Here is a 13,362-nt window from a genome sequence, read left to right as displayed (position 1 = left end):
TATGGCAAAAAAGAAATCCTTATTATATTGACACAAATTTTTTGGCCATTAACCCAGACGCTAGACCTCAAGCTATCTTTACAATAAACCAGATACAGTTTTAGCCAATAAAACAAGAACTTGTTTAACCAATACTCAACCTCATAACTCATAAGAGACCATATTTTGAAAATCCCTACCCTTACCCAATTCTCATCTTCCACAAGTCCCAAATTTCAGAAATGCTCACGGTTCATGCATTTGTGGTTTTAGCTGGATAGCTTTTTGCCATGCTTTACCTTGTCTTACAGCATTGGAAGGTTCAGACTTCCACATCTTTCCAAATCTGTTGCTACAAAATCAATGGTAGGTCCATTCATTCATTTAATTGGCAGTGACACTTGCCTTTTACCTTTTCCTACCCCAATCTGATGCAGTATTGGAGATTGATTCAGCCTAATATATTTAGGAATTGAAGTCATTGGAGAATTCGGAAACTAGAGCTTTATTATTTAGTATTTTTATAATTTATATTATATCCAATATTTAGGAAGCACTTATTTTGTTTGAAGTTCATTTTGATTTTGTATTAGACTTGAAATAGGGTATCTAATGTAGTCAGGATTTCAAAATTCTATAAATATGTCTTAGTTTCTCTAATTTATTTACAGACTTATTATGATCTGGAATTCTAGATATTGATTTGAGAATTTGTTCCTCTACCCTCTATTTCTTACTTGTTTTACATAACCACCTCTTGTGGTTCGAATATATTGCAGAGTGAGTACCATATTGTGACTTGCATGTCCATTACGCTGGCAGCTCAAATGAAGAGCTGAAAGAATCCAATAATAAATTACCTGCAACACTTTCAAAGTGCTTGCATATGTTGAAGGTCTTCCAATGCCAAGTTCCTCCAGTTTCTTAACCTGTTTCATAATCACAAAGTAGGACTTAGGGGAGCCAAGAAGAAAAGGAGCTTAAACAAGTAGGAAGTTGATGGTCTTCTAGACAATGTACATATGGATGAATGAGATTGGAAAAAGAACTATGTTCCATCACTAACATTATTTGTATTAATATGAAAGATAGCAAACATATAATCCGCTTCACTACATTCCTGGATATTTCTTCCCACATACATAGGCCAACTTCACTATGCTGAATTACATGCATTTATACATAGAACAATACCCATCAGTGTTGAACTGATTTTTTTATGATATAAATATATATCTACTAGTATGTATCGTAATCCGAATTCTAAAGTGCAAGCCCACCATTTATACTAGTTTTTTACTCAAATCTGTCATATACAGACACAACATGGACGTTAATGTGTCATCTCAGCTAAATTTAACATGGAAAGAAATCTATACCTTCAATATTAAAAATTATTTTGCTAGATATTTTGACTTTTTTGGCAAAGGAGTAGGAAGCATCATAAAAAGAAACCAAAGAGAAGAGAATTATCTGTAAATGTTTCTGGTATTAAGCATAGATGACAATATTGTACCAATGATCCTTCGGAGTAGCGAGGTGGAGGCTGGGTAAAGTGCTGCTTGAGTTTTACTTCACCAAGATTCAAAAGATCCCCTGGCTATAAGCAGGCAAGTTAGAGGAGGCATACTCTAAACCACTTCTATGAGTAATTAACACTATGTTTTTTTGTTTTAAGAAACAAAGAGCTATTTTGTAAAGTAGAAAACAAGATAGAAATAGACCTAAAATGAAATAGTATATTCACCAAATAGCTGCAGCATAATCTCTCTTGTTTCAGACACAAAAACGCGCATATATGCAAACAAGAAATAATATCACTAGCAAGAATTAGCACCTTCAGTGACTTGAGACTTGCAAAGGCTTCTTGATGATCATATGCCTCATTCTCCTTGTATCGTACTGCTCCGGCCTTAATGTCCTATGAACAATAGAATTAGGCCATTTCCAAATTAAACTGATCTCTTTCTAAGCACTTGCAATTCTAATTGTTAAAGAGAAATAATAAATGAAGCCATTTTGAAACGAATAGAATATACAGACAGCTGTTGTGATAAAAAAACTTGTTATACCTCATAAACTGCCTGATATCCAAGAAATCCAACTCCTGAGCATGAAGATCTCAGAGTGATCGACCCATCAGCATTCCTGATGTCAACTTGCATCTGATTAGATCTGAAGAATGTCAGTCAAAGTGTAGATAGCACAATTCAAAACTAACACATTTAGAAAAAAAAAAAAGGGAAAATTAATTGACGAACAAGATTATGTGGTATTTGGAAGGTTTGCTTGGCTAGATAGATTCTGAAATCTGAAACCTAGCCTCTCCTATCAGGAGAGGTCAAGCTAGGCAAACACACACCACCATGTGGTTGGGCCTAAAGTGAACACTGAGGACAATGGTGTTTCAATTTTATTTCTGTTACAGTCTACAGATTACTTATCTAAAACTGTTGTTGGCGTAACATTCAGTTTTGATGACACAGTAAATAGCTGTTTGTTATGGATCAGAATCATCAGATAATGATTGCAAAAAAAATGCTGAATATCACAAAACAAAGCCAACAAAACCACAAAAAAGTATATATTCAACTTAGAGAAGCATATTATATAACAGCATCCTAAAAGATTTACATTCTAACCTGGTTTATAATAACAGGTTCCATTTGGCATGCCACTGTCCGTGACCAAATAAGAGTGTATAACTTCAAGGAATCTTCATCAAGTACATCAACAAGCATTGCTACAAGTCAATAAGAAAGAACCCCTTGTTATTTTGCTGTGCTAGTTGTAGAGCAAAAAACAACAAATTTGCACCACATTCAAATTAGAAAAGATAAATGTTATGCATCATGTTGCTTGCAGAATCTGTGACTTACATGGTAGCATCCAAATATTGGTTGGTCTAATGGCTTCATGGGCCTCTTGAGCATTCTTCACCTTCTTAAAATATCTGAGTTGGCCCCCAGATGCAAAATCTTTTCCGTACCTGTAGGAGTAAGCATTTGCTATTTGTAAACAAGCATGACTGACAAAATAGCATAAAAGTGTAACCCAAGAAAGAAGGAAGGAAAAGCAAAATTAACAAAGAGAAAATCTCCCTTTCTGGATGATGTACTGGAAAAAGGTTCACAAGATCTCCCTGATGTAGAAATCTTAGGGAAATATTTATCTTTTAGAAATCAAGTTCAGAGCTTGTACAACTCGAGAATTAGAATCAGAAGATGGGTGGCGATCCTATTTTCTCATAAAAACAAAGAAAAAAAATTTTTGAGCAGAAAAAAATCAATTTCTAGCCTCATATCATACTAGCAGGATCTAGGAAATAGGAATATGAATATCTCCTATCAAGGAAGCATAAAACCTTATAGGATTAGAATTGCGTAATTAAAAGAATTGATGGAAGTTATTCACTGCAGAACTGAAAAAATAAAGCATTACAAGCTTTGATATTTATCGACTCAAAAGAATCCTGTGCTTGCCTACTGGAACTCATAATCCTTATAGGACTTGAAATCCAAACACAAAACTATCATTACCTGCTAGACTTTTTAGGACTCTGTGTTAAGAACCTTACCAAGTAGACTTAAATAAGACTCAAGGCACTAGATCCCAGATCATACCAGAATGAAAATAAAGAATACTTGGATGCCACTGAATAAAAACAGCACGTGACTGTGAACAGTAACTCACTGATATGCCGTTTAAGTGTTCGGTGGAGGTATTTTTGGATTGGATTGCATTTTGGGTACTGTTCACTCCTGGTACTATTCACATCTTTTTTTCTCCTGTGCCTTTTGTTGCCTTTGATTTGGATGGATTGTTTTCACGGCTGAAATTAAAAACATCGCAACTGATGTGATTCCTATGATGACTAAAATCACGGAACATAAATTAAATGGATCTAATTTTCTAAATTGGAGTAAGACTATTCGTATTTATTTATAAAATATCGGAATGGACGATCACCTTACCAAGGATCCTCCAACTGATGACACTAAGAAAGATTAGAAGAGAAATGATGCTCGATTATTTTTTGCAAATCCAAAATTCCATTCATAGTGAGGTAATGAATTATTTGGAGTTTTTATACTCAAGAAAAGGGAAAATTTCTCGCATTTAGGAGGTGTGTAAGACATTTTATTGAGCTAAAAAACAGGATAGAACTCTGACCTCATATTTTATGGATTATTTTATGGATCTTAAAGGAGTTTACGAGGAACTTAATGTCTTAATATCTTTTAGCACAGATGTGAAAACTCAACAAGCTCAACAAGAGTAAATGGCTACTATGAGCTTCCTTGCATAATGGCTACTATGAGCTTCCTTGCAAGTCTCCCTTTAAAGTTTGAGATAGCTAAATCTCATTCTTTCTAACTCTGAAATTTCATCATTAGATGATGCTTTCACTAGGGTGTTGCGTACTGAATCTTCCTCTCCAATTCCTTCACACACCACTAGTGTCCTTGTTAGCCGCAACGACAATGGCAGACAAGATAATGGAGGTGGAAACAAGGGAGGTTTTAATAGTAGTAGAGAATCTCATTGTCCTGAGAAAGCAATTCCTACTTATGACTTGGTGAAAATCATTTGCTATTACTGCCTTAAATCTAAACACACTAAAAAGACATGCCTGAAACTTCAGAATGAGAATCAGCGCTCATAAAGGACGCACATGACAGTTGAGGCTTCTCCTAACTAGACATTTTGATATCTACAGATGAGTATGCACAATTCACTCAATTCCAAGCATCTCTAAAATCCTCTAATTCTCCTCTCACTGCAATTGTTGAATCATGTAACTCTATTGCATGTCTTATGTCTTTATCCTCAAAATGGATTATTAATTCTGGTCCTACCGATCATATGTTAAGTAATTCTATCCTTTTGTCCAATTTTAAGTCTCGTACAATCTTAAGCTTCATAAATCGTCTTCCTATAATACTTTTGTTGATGGCTCTAATCTTCTGTCATGGGTTCTAGACATGTCAACTTATCACCTCTTTTTGTATCCTCTGTGTTATACTTTTCTAAGTTCTCCTTTAATTTGTTTTCCGTTAGTAAGCTCTCTCGTGCACTAAATTGTCATGTTTCATTCTTTCCTGATCATTGTGTGTTTCAGAATCCTTCGACGAAATAAATTATTAGTAGAGGACGCGAGTCAGAAGGTCTTTACATCCTGAATCAAAAAATACCTAAATCTCTTGCATGTTCTACAAGTTTAACTCCTTTTGATGTTCACTGTCGATTGGGATTCACTGTTGATTGGGGCATCCTTCTCTCTCGCTGCTTTAAAAAAGTTATGTCCACAGTTTCAATCTTTTATCTATTTTAGATCGTGAATCGTGTCAATCTACCAAATCTCATCGTTTACCTACAATGTCTCGAGTCAATAAACGGATTTCATCCCCCTTTTGAGTTAGTACATTCAAATATTTGGGTTCCTTATCGTATTGTGTCTAAGTCTGGCTTTAAGTACTTTATTACTTTTATTGATGATTTTTCTTACACTACTTAGTTATTTTTAACGAAGAGTCCTTCAGAATTATTCTTTATTTTTTGTGCTTTTTATGCTGCAATCTAAACTCAATTCAATCTTTCTATTTGAATATTGCAAAGTGATAATGCAAAAGAACATCTTTTCGGGGAATTTCAATCTTATTTGTCACAAAAATAAATATTCTTCACCGGTCTTCCTATGTTGACACTCCTTCACAAAATGGGATTGCCGAACGAAAAAAATTGACATCTTTTTGAAGTAGCCAGAGCTCTCTTATTCCAAATGAAAGTCCCTAAATGTTTTTGGACTGATATTATGTCCACTGTTTGCTTTTTGATCAATTGTATACCCTCTTCCATTTTTCATGGTGATATCCCGTATGACATTTTGTTTTCCACTAAATCTTTATTTCCTATTGAATCACATATCTTTAGGCATACTTGTTTTGTTCGTAATATCCATCCACAGATTACTATATTGGATTCCAAATCACTCAAATGTGTCTTTCTTGGCTACTATCAGCTTCAAAAAGATATCATTCTTTTTCTCTTTATCTTTATCGGTACCTTGTATCTTTATCGGTACCTTGTGTTTGCTGATGTAATATTTTTTGAGTTCACTCCATTCTTTCCACCATCATCTGTTTATGACACAGAGGAAGAAAATGACCTCTTGGTATACATTGTTTGCTCTTTGTCTCACCTCAGAATCTTCCTGCACCTTTCACTCATGTGCCGGCTAGCCCTCCATTTATCATGTTTATTTCAGACGCCCAGAGAACTCTGACTTCGCTCTGCTATCAGCTTCTTCATCGACGGACTCTACCCCCACCAATCTGTCACCGTCTGCCCATTGCCCTTCGCAAAGGTAGACATACTTGCACTCATCCTATTTCGTCTTTTATTTCTCATAATCAATTATCCTCTTATTCTCATTCTTTTACCACTGCTTTAGATTCTATTTCAATCTCCAAAAATGTTATTGAGGCTTTCTCCCATCTTGGTTGGCATGCTGCAATGGAAGAGAAAATGATGGCCCTACACACTAATGGTACTTGGAAGTTGGTGTCCTTGCCTCCAAAATAACGGGCTATTGGATGTAAGTGGGTGTTTGCGGTGAAAGTAAACTCTGACGGATTTGTTGCTCGCCTCAAGGCCTGTTTAGTGGTCAAAGGTTATGCTCAAACTTATAGAGTTGACTATTTTGATACCTTCTCTCCAGTTGCCAAGCTCGCATCTGTTTGATTATTCATTTCCTTGGCAGTTACACATAATTGGCCTTTGCATCGTCTGGATATTAAAAATATTTTTCTCCATAGTGACCTTCAGGAGAAAGTTTATATTGAACAACCACCCGATTTTATTGCTCAGGGAGAGTTAGACAAGGTTTGTAGACTTTGAAAATCCCTCTATGGCTTGAAACAGAGTCCTCGGGCATAGTTTGACACGTTTAGTGAGATGGTCCAACAATTTGGTATGCAAATAGTACGTGTGATCACTCAGTATTTTATAGAAATTCTGATAGTAGAGTAATTCTGCTTGTAGTCTATGTGACACAGGAAGTGATGTTGCTGGCATTACATCTCTAAAAGAATTTCTCAAAACACAATCTCTTGCAAAGGATTTGAGCTCCTTGAAATATTTTTTGGGCATTGAAGTTCTTGATTTGTTGACGGAAATAGAAAAATTGTATGCTAAGCCTTTATTTATAGTGCACCAATGACCCCTAATCCTCAACTTACTATAGAAGACCACTAGACATTTGCAAATCCTGAAATGTATAGAAGATTAGTTGGCAAGCTGAATTATTTGAGGTGACTCATTCTAATATTGCATATTCAATGAGTGTGGTGAGTCAGTTTATGTATTTTCCTACTATTACTCAATGGAATGCTTTAGGGCAAATTCTTTGCTACTTAAAAGGTGCTTTAGGATGTGACCTCTTCAACAGTAACCATAGACACTCAAACATTGAATTTTTTCTGATGTTGATTGGGCAAATTCAAAGGTTGATAGGAGGTCAATCACTGGATACAGTGTTTTTGTGGGAGGTAACCTGGTCTCATGGAGAAGTAAAAAGCAAAATGTGGTCCAATGTTGAATTTGAATATTGAGATATGGCATACTTGTCAACTATTAAAAAAGGTTGGGTTTACAAATTCGATGCCTGCTAAATTATAGTGTGATAATCATACAGCTATCCACATTGCCTCACATTACCTTTAATCCAGTATTTCATGAGAGGACCAAATATATCGAGATCGACTGTCATTTTATTCGTGAAAAGGACCAATAAAAGATAATCTCAATAGCACAAATCAAAACCAGAGAACAATTAGAGATATCTTCACTAAAACTCTAAATGGGACTCGAGTTGACTACATATGTAATAAGTTGGATATGATTAACATTTATGCTCCGACTTGATGAGAAGTGTTATTGGAAGTAGATATGTTAATATAGGAAATAAATATGGATATATTTGTTAGTTGTTTGATCTTAGGCATTGCATGATTATAGACTTGATAAAAGGATTCCCTTTCCTTTCTAGATAGGTTTTTTATGTATAAATATACTGTAATTTCTATTGTAACAGACTCAAGAAATATTATTTCTCTACAGCAACCAAAAAATCAAACATTTCAAAACAAACATTAACAACAAACCAATTTCAAGAGATATCAGAGAAATTGAGGAAATATGTTAAAAATCTAAATGAAGTCACCTTTCAATCACCAAGGAACGTATTTCCTTAACTGCTTCTTTGGATATCTGAGAGCAAAACAAGAAAGATGTTAGAATTCAACTGGAATTAAAAAAAAAAGCAGTGAACACCTTTTAGCAATATTTCTACGGCACTAGAAGGTGTGAATTACCATTCCTTTCATTTATGTTATCAACTAATTTTTCTAGCCAACTAAAAGGAACTATAACGAAAACTTTTGCAACCTCGATACATCAACCTATTTACTTCAAGTATCAACTGTATAACAAGAACATAACTATCTTCTTCCTGTTCAATTTATTACAATATCTTCTTCCTGTTCAATTTATTACAATCTGCTTGGAGCTTTAGAATAGCAGCCATACACCAGTATCCCTTTGTTTCTAGAGTATGCATACCAAATCAAACCCTTCTCAGTTATCTCCTACAATTCTGGAAGGAACCCTTATTATTTCCATGCTAGCGTTAGTAAATCCAGTTGAAACCAAATGACAGATGCTGAACCATTTACTCTTTAAACTCTAACCCTAACATTACTTCCCCTTACTGCCTAGAGAAAAGCACTAAACTGTCCTATGTGAAAATTTCAAAAAGTTGCATAAAGCCTTTATGCAGCATGAATGCAGAAAATTGTTTAGATACCAGCATAACACTGATAACAATGTGAAGACAACTATTTTTTATACAGGGCACAAGATTGCATGAAATCTTGACTCCAGAAATAAGGCAGTAACAACTGCCAACTTCACAAAAAAGCTATAAATGATAAAAAGATAAAAGATGATGAAGATATGTAACATGTCTGGCCATCACCCCACTTGCAGACCACAAGACACCTCATCAAGTGCAGCTGAAAGGGGAATGTCCATGCAGGCACAATGATACTTACATGCAGTCCATCTGTTCTGATGTATGTTATCAAACCCATTGCCTTCCCATCTGATAACTGAATCCCTTCATAAAGTTTTTGCGCAAGCTACATCCACATAACTAAAATAAGTATGAAGGAAATGGGGAAAAATAAAATTAAAAAATGAAAAAAAGAAAAACATCAAGAAAAATGATGAGGAAGAATAAGGAATTTCAAGGTTTATTGCAAAGTCAAGGTGCTAGCTAGAGAGAACAACAGGAATAATAAGATATGTGACATGAACCAGCTCAAGGTAGTGTAAATATGTGTAAATGTAATTTCTCTCTCGAGGAAATGAAATGTAACTCAAACCTTCATTGTGTACATTGAAGGAAAATGTAATTTGTTTGCAGCATCCTGCTGAAGTGTTGACGTTATATATGGAGTGGGAGGATTTCTCCTCATTTTGCTTTCTTTAACACCAGCAACTAGAAAACTTGTGACTTTTATCTTCTGTTCAATATCTTTTGCCTCTGAATGAGAGCTAATTGAAAGCTGATTCAACTTATTGGAGTCAAAATGGGTCAAGTGAGTATTCATTGAAGAACCTGGATTACTTTTGTACAATTCAACCGCAATAGTCCAGTATTCTTGTGGCTTAAATTCATCGATTTCCATTTCCCTATCACATATAAGAGATAATGCAGCAGACTGGACTCGACCAGCTGACTGGCAACCTGGTAATTTCCTCCATAATAATGGTGAAATGTTGAATCCAATTAAATAATCAAGAGCACGTCGTGCAAGGTAAGCATGAACCAAGTTCAAATCAATTTCTCTAGGAGCTTGCAAGGCATTTTTTATGGATTGCTCAGTTATTTCATGGAAGACAACTCTGGCCAGAGTAATCCCTTCATGTAAAGCATCTTGTTGTTGCAACATCTCAATAATATGCCAAGCAATTGCCTCTCCTTCCCGATCAGGATCTGATGCAAGGATAAGATTTTTTGCTCTGTGAAACAATGCAAAAGGATGAGAGAATTTAGAGATAATATAACAGAAGCACAAAAGAATAGGCAATTACCACAAGTCGAAAGTCACATTGAATTAGTTAAAACTTAGATTGACAGGAATAAGCACACATTGTATTACTTTCAGCCCAGTTACACCGTACATAAACATTGTTAATAATGAGAATTTTAAGTAAAGCAGCATACCCGCTTAGGGCAACCTTGATGCTCTTAAGATGAGTCCAGGCAGCAGAAGGAACCTCCCATACCATACTGAAGTCTTCATCAGGTCGCACAGAACCAGACCTTGCGGCCAAGTCCCTTACATGGCCATAACTGGGTAAAACTTCAAACATATCACCAAGGTACCCCTGAAAGACCTTTGCCTTTGTAATGGACTCAACCACCACAACAGATTTCCCAGTTGGAGGATATAGTGGCTTTTGTGTTCCTTGAACCAAAGGTTTCAGTTTGTCCATTGCTTGAGGTTTCAGTTTCTCTGCTGATTCATTAACTGCTTTCACAGACTTACCCTTTCCGCTCGGGTTTCGGTTTTTCTTGTTGGACTGTTTTTTTGTAGATGCAGAACCATCAAGCAATTCCTTGGGTGTCTTCAGATTTGATTTCTTCTGAAAAAAATGGAGTGTTAGTTAAAATTTTGCAAGTGGGTAAAGGAACTAAATCTTGACTCTTCCACCATTTAATAGCTGCTAACCTCTAAACCCTCTGTGGGACTCTGGCTATTTATCATGGTGGTCGAACTCTTTGGATAAGAATCCACGACAGCAGCTTCATCTGAAGCAATGACGCCAGAAGGTTGTCCCTTTTTTGTATTAGTTCTTGATTGCTTCTTTTGTCTTCCCCTCACTTTGGATTTGGGGTTATTATTGCTCAAACTAGAACTGGAAATAGAGGATCCCAACTTCATATCTCCAACCACGTCTTCAGCCGATGCCATGGCATTGACATCATTGGAAGCTAAAAGTCCAGAATCAATATCTTTCTTCACATGAGACTTCAAAAGCTTTGCCTGCTTAAACAATTTACCAAACCCACCATCCTCATTCTGACTTTTTGCCCTAGAGACTTGAGAAAAATGCCGCCTAGCAAAACCTCCGCAATCACGTGAATTCAGAGCGATAACCTTGTTCATAGACGAACTAAAACATCCAGCTCTTAGACATGAGTCAACAGCTGATACACTCACAGACCCGTCAGCGAGGCATAGTGGAACCCTTGAATAGCTGATAGAGATCATGGATGACACTCTGGGTTTTCTCAATCGAAGCTGAGAGCATTGTCCATGTTTGTGAAACGTACCAAATGGTGAAGAAAGAAAATGAAAGGCTGGATGATTCTGAAGAGCTCCACAATGCAACTGCAAACCAAAGCCATAAATTTGAAAAACGAAAAAGAAATATAAAATGAACATAAAGACAAAAAAGAAAAAGAGTATAAACGTATTTGCGACTGCAAGGAAATATGGTCTACACCATTCACATAATAGAGAAGCTAGACATGAACTTTACTCACGTAGTTCAACTGCAACTGAGAAAAGAGAAAACCGAATAAAAAAACAAGTGAAATTTGAAAAAATCTAATTGCCGGTGCTTTTTCCTACACTATGATATCCATTTCTACATACGCAGAGAATTCAGCAGCGTTCAAAAACCAAATTTAAGCGTTCTATGAGCGTGTGTGTGTGTGTGCAAGACAGAGAGAGAGACACCTTGGTCATAAAGGGACAAAGAGGCGAAGGTGAAGAAGTTCTACAGAAGAAGGACGAGGGACAAGTGGAAGCGACTAACAAGCTCCTAGGCATTTGATTCATGGCCTCTCATTCATTTGCTTGCAATGAATTTGCTTTTGTTCTTTTATCCTTTCTCGCAGTTAGCTCTAACTTTTGCGGTTCGGAATGGATTTTAGCCAGAATGGAGAGGAATAAGAATTAGATGATATAGAGTTTTGCTGGCGGTGGAGAAAAAATGAAGAGAGAAAGGGTTTAGCGCGACTAGCGTAAGCAGAGGTTTTGGAGTTTTCTTCAGAGAGCTGAACTTATGAGGGCAAGAAAAGTTGGGTCCACTTTAGGGGCGGGAGGCAAACTCAACCCAAGCCCAGCTCTCAACTAGGACTCCACCCAACCCAAGTCCTCTTAGTGAACGCCATCGTCTTCCCCTCGGAACCCTAAAAGGGAATTCTTCACCCAATTTCCCAAGAGGGGGAGCGAGTTTCTTAGTCATGTACTGGACTGGACTATGCATTTATGTTTGTAATAGTCTATGTTTATATATACATATCTTTTTTACTAATCAATTATGATTTATGTATTAAATATTATTTCATCAATAATAATTATTTAGTCACATTTTTAATGATTAGTTAATTACTGATCAAAATTAAGTACCTCAATACTAGGTAATAAAAATCAAAATTATTGTCTTACCATGTTATGTTAACGGAGTTCATGAAAGAATTTAAACTACTTAATTTTTAATAAAAGCAAATAAATGAAAAAATAAACGCAATCACATAGTTAAAAATTTTATGAAACTAAAATTTCTCATATTTTATAATAAATTAATATTAGTTAAATGTATTTTACACGTTATTAATACTCGTAATTTTTTATATATTTATATTTATTATATTTTTTACATAAAATAATTTTTAAATAATTATTGGTATTATAAATAATAAAAAAATAATTGATAAAATATAAGCATTAATATAAAATAATATAAAATTCTAATTAATCCAAATTTTTTTGTGAACATTAAAATAATAAATATTTAAATATGTCAACTTTAAATATAATATTTTTATTTTTATTTTCTATAAAAAATAAATGGTTATAAAATTTATAATAATGAAATAAATATAAAATAGATGAAAATATAATATTTATTTTGAAATTAGCTAATATTAATTTTTTTTAATTGGCTGAATCTATTTTTAAATTATATAACTGAATCAACAATAAATTTTAGTTGTTTTATTTTTTTACTAAAATTATAAATTATCGATGAAAATAATTTATACATTGATTATTATTAGTATTATTTTTCCATATTAATAATATTATCTATAAATTAACTATAAAGTATAAACAAAATGAAATTATGTTGAAAATAATTAAGATTTATAAATTAAAACAATATATTAAAAATTTTTAGAATAAAGAGATGTACAGAAAATAATAAAAATGATAAATAAATTACCTAATTATCTTGAAATTTAATTTAATATATTAAAAATAATTTTTATTGATATAAACTATCTTTTTTATGACTTTTTTAAAT

At 34.5% G+C, this 13,362-nt stretch overlaps 1 protein-coding gene across 3 annotated transcripts in view; it reads right to left on the bottom strand.

Moving 5' to 3' along the window:
- Positions 1-12,306, bottom strand: part of LOC110611839 (DNA topoisomerase 1) — a 28,415-nt gene extending 16,109 nt beyond the window's left edge. For all 3 annotated transcript variants that reach the window (XR_002487393.2, XM_021752354.2, XM_021752355.2), the window contains exons 1-12: positions 11,793-12,306; positions 10,779-11,441; positions 10,271-10,692; positions 9,426-10,065; positions 9,093-9,179; positions 8,204-8,250; positions 2,859-2,968; positions 2,622-2,722; positions 2,052-2,144; positions 1,817-1,900; positions 1,496-1,579; positions 840-908 (exon numbers count right to left, since the gene is read on the bottom strand). Coding sequence is in view for 2 of the 3 variants with exons in the window: in XM_021752354.2 (XP_021608046.1) it covers positions 840-908; positions 1,496-1,579; positions 1,817-1,900; positions 2,052-2,144; positions 2,622-2,722; positions 2,859-2,968; positions 8,204-8,250; positions 9,093-9,179; positions 9,426-10,065; positions 10,271-10,692; positions 10,779-11,441; positions 11,793-11,894 (2,502 nt within the window). In the remaining variant the exon portion in view is untranslated. The remainder of the gene's footprint in view (positions 1-839; positions 909-1,495; positions 1,580-1,816; positions 1,901-2,051; positions 2,145-2,621; positions 2,723-2,858; positions 2,969-8,203; positions 8,251-9,092; positions 9,180-9,425; positions 10,066-10,270; positions 10,693-10,778; positions 11,442-11,792) is intronic.
- Positions 12,307-13,362: the final 1,056 nt, after the last annotated feature.

Source organism: Manihot esculenta, chromosome 3 (assembly GCF_001659605.2).
Source record: "Manihot esculenta cultivar AM560-2 chromosome 3, M.esculenta_v8, whole genome shotgun sequence".
Classification (NCBI taxonomy): Eukaryota; Viridiplantae; Streptophyta; class Magnoliopsida; order Malpighiales; family Euphorbiaceae; genus Manihot; species Manihot esculenta.
Note: the sequence above shows the minus strand (reverse complement) of the source record. Positions and strands in the feature narration are given on the sequence as shown.